The sequence below is a fragment of the Acomys minous genome (assembly GCF_964271855.1).
Source record: "Acomys minous genome assembly, chromosome: 11".
NCBI lineage: Eukaryota > Metazoa > Chordata > Mammalia > Rodentia > Muridae > Acomys > Acomys minous.
The window spans coordinates 97863620-97872035 of NC_140492.1; the positions used below are offsets into that span (position 1 = coordinate 97863620).

General features: G+C 48.2%; 1 protein-coding gene across 1 annotated transcript; it reads left to right on the forward strand.

Annotated features, from left to right (window-relative positions):
• Positions 1 to 1260: 1260 nt before the first annotated feature.
• TMEM174 (transmembrane protein 174) lies at positions 1261 to 2804 on the forward strand. The gene is made up of 2 exons (XM_084802694.1): positions 1261 to 1978; positions 2134 to 2804. The coding sequence occupies exons 1-2, from the start codon at positions 1353 to 1355 to the stop codon at positions 2237 to 2239; spliced, it is 732 nt and encodes a 243-aa protein (XP_084658820.1). The 5' UTR covers positions 1261 to 1352; the 3' UTR covers positions 2240 to 2804.
• Positions 2805 to 8416: the final 5612 nt, after the last annotated feature.

Here is an 8416-nt window from a genome sequence, read left to right on the forward strand (position 1 = left end):
GTTCACGGGTCTGCTTGGAAATTCTACAGTGAGTCAAAGCAGATAGGTAACACCACAGGGTGTCCTCTTGACACTAGCTTGGTGGCAAAACAGAATAGGTTCTAACAGACAGCTGTTTGCCTCCGCTTGGCGACCTGGAACTGCGTAGCCACCAGAGGCAGGGTCTGAAGCTTGTGTCTAGGCAACATCTCACCACATCTGATGTTCATGCCATCAGATGTGAGGCAGCAATGTGGCACACAGAAATGGCTCCTGGGGTGTCTTTCCTTTCCCACCGCTGGAGTATTCCCCAGATGCAGAGAGCTAGAAAAAACATGCCCCCTCCCCCAGCCCAGGCCCTAACAGGACCTCAGCACCTCATTGAGGGCCAATGTTAAGGATTAAGCGTTGTTGAGGTTTGAGTGTGATCCCAAGGCTTGCATGTTACTCACTTCTTGAATTTGTGCATTTATGGTATTTGGAGGTCCGGCCTTTGGGGCATAATCGGGGATAGATGAGGTAGTCAGGGAGGGGCCCCATGATGGTATTGGTGGCTTTCTGAGGGGAAGAGAGACGTGGCTGATGTACTGTAGTTTTCTCATAATGTGGATGGGGGCAGGGTGGGGGCGGGGCAGAAGGAAGGCCTTCACTAGATGCATATTGACATTGGCCTCAGAAACCTCTGAAACTGTAAAACAACAACAACAACAACAACAAAACAACAACAACAAAAACAACCAACTCTCCATTCTGTTGTTTCCTGTTAGCAAATGGCCTAAGAGAACCATCATCCGACGTGGAGATTCCTTAAGTGGTGAAGACTAGAAGTATGCATGGACTACGTATGGACCTGTTTCTGCTGAGCCATCCCAGCCCAAAGTTCAGCTGGGCTTCAAGCAGGTGATAGATACACAAAGGGCTCCCTCCACGTTAGGGGCGGCACTGCCACTTTCACAAACCTTGCTTTGGTGGGGCAGAAACAAGACTACAGTGCAGTGCCATGTGTGACTATAGAAAAGCACCTCTCTGCAATAATAACAGTGGTTTGAGTAGTTTTGTTACTGTTGTTCTTTCTTCACTTGATGATGATGATGATGATGATGGTGATGATGATGATGGTGATGATGGTGATGATGATGGATGGATGAATGTTAAGTATTTCTTCATAAAACAGAGACCGCTACTGTCTGGAAACCTGCAACAAAACTTCAGGCTTCATTTCTCAGACCTTTATTCTTCTAAACAAAGTTCAGCCCCGTGTATGTTATACTCTGTTAACCACAGAAGCCCAAAGGTCCTTCTCTAACTAACCTGAGCCTGCACTCCCACCTCTCACAGTCTCCGTTTCCTCTCATGTTGGACAGCGAGGAGCCATGGAACACAGCCGAAATCACCCAGAGGATTTCCCGCTTAACGTGTTCTCTGTCACTCCGTACACACCCAGTACCGCTGACATCCAGGTGTCCGACGATGACAAGGCGGGGGCCACCTTGCTTTTCTCGGGTATCTTTTTAGGACTGGTAGGGATCACTTTCACTGTCATGGGCTGGATCAAGTACCAGGGTGTCTCCCACTTTGAATGGACCCAGCTCCTTGGGCCCATCCTTCTGTCGGTCGGAGTGACGTTCATCCTCATCGCTGTGTGCAAATTCAAAATGCTGTCCTGCCAGGTGTGCACAGAAAACGAGGAAAGGGCTCTGGACTCGGACCAGACTTCCGGAGGACAGTCGTTCGTTTTCACCGGCATCAACCAGCCCATCACCTTCCACGGGGCCACTGTGGTCCAGTACATTCCTCCTCCTTACGCTTCTCAGGAGCCCTTGGGGATGAACGCTGCCTACCTGCCGCCCACCATGAACCCTTGCGGTCTTGGACCTTCCGGCGGAGCAGCGGCTGCCACACCAAGTCCCCCTCAGTACTATACCATCTACCCTCAAGACAACGCTGCGTTTGTGGAGAGCGAGGGCTACCCGCCTTTTGTGGGTGTTGGAAATAACAGGTACGCTGGGTCCTGGGATTGCCCCTCCCCCATTTAGCATCACAATCACTGTCTATGGCAGGTGCTGGGGACTGTAAATTTCTGTGCATCCTGCCATCCCGGGTTGTGGCAACGGATCTCTGCAGGTACACCTGTGTTTTGTGCTCATGTTTCAGGCTCAGCTCTGACGCTGACGAGCTAGAAGGGACGCAGACGGAAGAGGAGAACTGCGTGCGCTTCTCTCCTCCCCCTTATGAGGAGATATACTCCCTCCCTCGCTAGAGACTGCAGTGCTAAGGGGACGGACATTTCAGTCATTGTGACTTGAGACATGGGGAGCTTTTAATGTTCGTAATCTTAAGAAGTTAGATGCTGAAGCAGCTCCGGCAACCTTACAGATAGAAGCCAGTCAAGGTGGGAAGGAAGTGTCCCAAGATTGCTAAATTAAGCTGCCCTGGGTAAATGCCCTTGTGCCACAGCTTTGAATGCGCTCTCCCTAAGAAAGCCTCTGCAGCTGGAAGGCCACTCGAGCGGGCGGCAGAGTGATTGTGGAACAAGCTCAATATCTTGGGTTTAATCTCTAGGGCCAGAAAAACAAAAACAAGTGATAGAAAGTCCAGGAGGAAAAGGTCACCAGTTTCCTCACTCCCCTCCCTGTCTCCGTTTGAAGGCATTAGTGTCTTAGGAGTTTTAACTCCTGCAGCCATGGCAGCTTTCAGACTGCTGGGAGAGAAAGTGGGCTTGGGGAGAGAGTTCCCTGTACCATACTGGACCTTCCATCATGGAGTTACTTATCCCAAACAACTTGGTTGCCCTCTGGTCTCCCTTGAAGCCTTTGGATCTTGAACAGTCTGTAAAAGGAAAAAAAAAAAAGGGGGTGGGGTGGGGTAGGGTGGGGGGGTGGGGCAGGGTGGGGCGGGGCTGGGGAACCCATTAACAAATAAATAGTGGAGTGAAATAATGCCTCATGCTAGCATAGTATTGGGTAGCTGATGAGACACTGTGGAAGAGAGAATAGTAGGATATTGAATAAACTCATACGCTGCCCCCAAATTACACTCACTTCCTGCTGCTGTTGTTTTCTTCCGCAAGGTTGAAGTCCAAGGTGTATGTTCAAGGTACACAGTGAGCTCCTGGGCCCCCAGGGCTAGGATCTGCAGGTATGAACTAGTTCAGACCAGTGAGTTCAGAACACAGATACTTCTTCCTCCACAGAGTCAAGCTGGCATGTCACTGCACTGTCGTGAATCATGGGGGTGGTCTCCATGGGTATCAAGAGCTCACCTTCACCTCCATCAGAGCAGAGAAACCTTCATCTTCCTAAATCCAAACTGTGTCAGCAACAGCCAGAACAAAGCCAGAGACTTTGGGAGACATCTAAAGGTTTTTAAAGGAAAACAAATTTTCACAAAGATAAAGGACATTCAAGGTAAAGGTGGTTGTCCCCAAGAAAGACACGGGAATCAGCAGGTCTTTAAGGTTTTGGTACTGTAAAGTTACTTTTATTTTTATTTTTATTTTTTTTAATTAAAAAAAATTTTTTTTTTCCGAGACAGGGTTTCTCTGTGTAGCCTTGGCTGTCCTGAACTCACTTCGTAGACCAGGCTGGCCTCGAACTCACAGTGGCCCGCCTGCCTCTGCCTCCCGAGTGCTGGGATTAAAGGTGTGCACAACCACGCCTAGCCCTTGTAGTGTTATTTTTATTTTCTATCAGAAATATCTAGGTTTTCAAGGAGATCAGCAAAATGATCTTGGTTTATTATTGTGATTCATATTATGCCTTAGGGACAAAAGCCTTTATGATTAGCGTTCACACTGATGGTAACGAGGAACAGAAAATTAGAAGTCTCCGTACTCAGCATATTGACTCTGTGTACAACATGCTCATGCAACCCTGAGCATTCACTATATAGACTCCCTTTGAATTCCCTGGGTAACTATCTAGACCAGGCTGGGCTGGACCTCACAGAGATCTGCTTGCCTTTGCCTCCACGCGTGCTGAGATGACAGTGTGTGCCACCACAGCCAGCAAAACCCCCAGTTCTTAGTTAAGGGTTTCTTAGCTAAGGACCACTGACTTTAGGGAGAAAGTTAGGAAACAAGCACATTAGGGATGGAGCATCACTAACGGCATGCTGTCCCGGTGAGCAACGCAGCCCTGTCTCCCTCCCTTACCCCTTCTCTTCCCATTCTCGCCTCCTTTTATATTTGTGATTGCCTCATAATGAGCATCAGAAGGAAAATGTCAGAAAAGGGCATTTGTACAGAACTGCGTTGGACAAGGCCGACAGTTGTCTTGATCTTGCTGGAAGAGTCGTTTATCAGGAATGGGGACCCTTGGGGGGGATTTTTAGCTCCAGGCAGCATAGTCACTCAATACCACTGTTCCAGTCCCTGTGCCAACATAAATGTCACTTCTGCCTCTAACGATGAGCTATTGTCCTCAGGAGTTCAAGTGCATGTGAGGTTTGCAATAGTTGGGAGTGCTGTCATCCAAGCACTCTGGGGATCAGAAATTCAAGGTTATTCTCTGCCACAGACCAAGTCTGAGGCCAACCTGGCATTCACAAGACTCTATTTCAAAAGAAAGAAAGAAGGAATTTGTTTGTTTGTTTGTTTGTTTGTTTCAAGCCACGCTTACTTGTTGAGCATCTGCTTTGTGCTGGCATGACAGCCAAGGAGCCAGAAGATATTTGTGGAAAAAACCAGACCAAGAAAAAAACCAGGTACAGCTCTGCTCTCAGAGCGCTTCCAGGCTTGTAGGGAAATAGACACTGGTTACCTTGCTCTATTACATATTGATTATTGCCAGATTTCTACGAGGGTTCCTGGAGAAGCAAAGTCAAGGCCGCTGCCTTGTGTCTCCCCAAAGAGTGCTGTTGACAACATCAGTCGGACTACTGGTATTGCTCAGGAAATGAGGGGGATGGTGCAGGGACCTAAAGGAGCATTGATATTGACTAGAAAAGGAAGAGAGGACAGCATACAGAGAGCAGAGCCTGGCAAAGCATTGTGGGAAGCAACAGAAGAGGCATTGAGTGGGCAGGAGCTACTCTATCCCTGAAAAGATACTTCTTTGTTATGCAAAAGAGCGATCTCCCTAATTTTCTTGCGGTGAGATCATCCCAGCACTCTCTGTTTTTGTATGTGGGAGTGGCTGAAGCTGAAATATGGGAAACCAACTTAGGGACGCCTGGCCTGTGACTGCCAGGTCCCTGCTTGGACTCGTGGTCAGCAAGGATGCGTTCCCAACAGTTTCTGGTTGCGATTTAGAAGGCTGCCTTTGATCTTTCTTTCTAATCTTATCAGGGGTGAACGTGAGACTGATCTGGGGACAGAGGGCTGGAGCCAGCCTCCTCCTTAAATGATCTGTTGGGAGGCAGCCTGGCTCTGGGCAGACACTAAAGGAGTCCAGTGTCCAGCTTGCCAGGCATTTAAGCTTTGTGTGAAAGCATTTGGGAAGACAGAGAAATACTTCATTTTTGTCTTTTTGGAAGAAAACTACTCTATCCAAATTAACTCGCCAATAGTAACTTTATACGGTTTAAGGAGGCACACAATTGCTTGCCTAGCCCCCTCAGCTCTACACCATCCCAGGGACCTTCTACACAGTTAGAACAGTCTTTTGTGGCCATCCTGAGGCAGTGACACTGTGACTAGTAAGAGAGGTTTAGCTTGTTGCTTTGCACCCTATACTTTCATCATTGATTACCTTTTTTTTTTTTTTGAGGTGAAATAAATTGTTGATTGGGGCCAATTTTCTCTGTTTTCAATTTGATCTTTAAAAAAAATTCTCTTATCACCTTCCTTCTGTCCCACTGAATCTGTCCTTCCAACCAAATACCTTTTCTACATTGTGTGTGTGTGTGTGTGTGTGTGTGTGTGTGTGTGAGAGAGAGAGAGAGAGAGAGAGAGAGAGAGAGAGAGAGAGAGAGAGAGACGAGAGAGAGAGACAGAGAGAGAGAGAGAGAGACAGAGAGAGAGAGAGAGAACTTGATTGGACTAATCCATTTGCAATCTGACACAGACTCAGCACGTCACTGAAACTGTCACTGAATGTCACTCAAAAATTTGTCTTAGCGCATCAAAGCAAGGAAGACCAGGCTGCTGCCTCCCAAGGTTCCTGAGTGGGGACATCAGTGTTTGAAGTTTTGGTGTTTCTCCCTTAACCCCAGTGATTGCACTAGCGAGTGGGTGACCCTCTGGCCACATGAGCTGTCCTGGCTGTGATACAGGCTATGAGACCTGGTTCCTGGGTTCAGCATCAATGAGGCTGTGGGGGAGGGGTGGGGGTGTGCATGCTGGTGGTAGCAGAGCAGTAGGGGCTGCCTGAGGACAGCTGTCACCTGAGGGACTCTGATAGCATAAGGGGCCACGTGGGAAGCACATCTTTGTCTCCCATGGGCATCCTAAGGGTGTGGGTCACTCAGCAACTAGAAATGTAGAATTCTGTGGGAGTGTTTAAGAAAGAGAGAACTGTGACCTGTTAGGCCAAGACCCAGAGGCCTTTTCGGGTGTACTGACCTTTCTGGTGCAGTTTGAAGCTAAGTGACCAGAAACCGTGAGCCAGCCTTCCCTCCACCATCCACCCTGAGCTTCTAGTGGGGTCATGTAGGTGGGCCACCTCCAGAGAATTCAAGTATTACTGAAAAGGCTTTTGAATGACAGGAAACAAATGGGTTGTCTTTGTTGTTGTTGTTTTGTTTCGTTTTTAGAATACTTTATGAGTTGTAACCAAACCCAGATAAGACTTTTCAATTTAATACAGTGTGTTAGCTCTGTACAAATAGCAAAAAGTAAATTCAACGTTTTAAACAAAGCTGTTAATTCCTATACAACGCTAACTCAACCCGGTAAACTTTTTTTTTTCTCTAAAGCTGACAACACAGCTAGTTTCCAAAAATTTGATATATATCTAAATTTATATTTGCCTTAAAAGACCAATAACAGCAGTCACAGAAACATTCAGAGCCAGGCGTGGTGGTGCACACCATCCATCCTCCCAGCACTCGGGAGGCAGAGGGATGTGGATCCTTGTGACTTCGAGGCCAGCCTGGTCTACAAAGTGAGTCCAGGACAGCCGAGGCTACACAGAGGAACCCCTGTCTCAAAAAATAAAAATAAACAAACAGAAAAGTACACCATGCTCAAGGTGCAGACAGGTGGAAGATAACCCAGAGTGGCACCAGCCACATGGCGTGTTTACAGCAGGAGCCACCACAGTGAGCAGGTGTGTGGTGGACAGAGGGGAGAGAAAGAGAAGTGGAGCAGTTTAGCATTGTGAAGGGAGCAGACTCAAGGGTGGAGCGGAGTAGCCTGTGGTGAGTGGCCAGCCCAGCCACCTGAGGCCATGGTGAAGTCCCAACTGATGCTGCCGATGAGGGCTATGTCTGGGGCCATGGCCCGGGCAGCAGCAGGGGGTCTGTGTTGATGTCCGTGTCTCATGTTACCACTAAACACCATGAGGACATGCCTGGTCTGGACTGCCACCAGGCACCATGTAGATGTCCAAGGGCTGTGCAGAGTGGGCCCCACTCCTCATTGTCTGAGGCACTCTGGAGAGCTGTCCGCATCTCTCACCACAGCAACACACTCAGCAGAGAGGACCCTGCCCCTCACCTGGGCACCACAGTAGAGCTGGTCCTGGTGGCATGGGCACTCATGACCTGACCCCGAGGGCATGAGAGCAGCAGAGCTGATGCTGCCCTTTGCTGGCTGTGGCATTGGGTGAGCTAGCCTGGGCAATGCTGGAGAGCTTGCCCTGGTGGTGTGTGTGTGTGGGAGAGCTGACAGGCTGACCTATACAGCTATCAGTCAAGCCCAGATCCAGGGCTTTGAGTTGGGCCAATCCCCAAATCCACCTCATCTATGAACTGCTGGAGTGCCTGAAAGGACCTGTCCTGCAGATCCAAAGCTGCAGAATCTCCATGACAACAGGATATCTGAGAAGAGTCTGGGTAAGGATCCAGGATTGGTGGTGTAGCAGAAGCCAGTGACCTCAAACCAGACCAATAACTCATTGCAATGAACATTTGCAACGAAAGATGTGTGAACACTACAGTGTCCATGATGATGTTTCCTGTGCTTTGTTTTGTTTTATTTTTTATTTTTTATTTTTGTTTTTTGTTTTGCTTTTTTTGGGGGTGGGGAGGGAGGTTGCAAGGGTGGATTGAAGGGACAGGGAGCTGAGTGAGTTTGGGGTACATGATGTGAAATTCAGAATGAATCAATAAAAAAAATTATTTTTAAAGTAAAAGGCAAAATCCTAGAAACAAACACAGCTGTAAGAGAACAGTATCAACTCAGGACCCCCAAGACCACGCTCCCAGCACAAAGGAGAATTATTTGCACAAAAGGGACAGAGAACAGGGAATAAGTGACAAAGACAGGAGACAGAGGACAAGGGGGAAGGGCAGGGGAGGAAACAACACAGAGAGGAAAGGGGTATTTTCTTCTAGA

Excerpts from the sequence above, each read along its gene's own strand:
- TMEM174 (XM_084802694.1), top strand. The coding sequence starts at position 1,353 with ATGGAACACAGCCGAAATCACCCAGAGGATTTCCCGCTTAACGTGTTC. Across the intron at positions 1,979-2,133 it reads GTGGGTGTTGGAAATAACAG|GCTCAGCTCTGACGCTGACG; the intron begins GTACGCTGGGTC and ends CTCATGTTTCAG.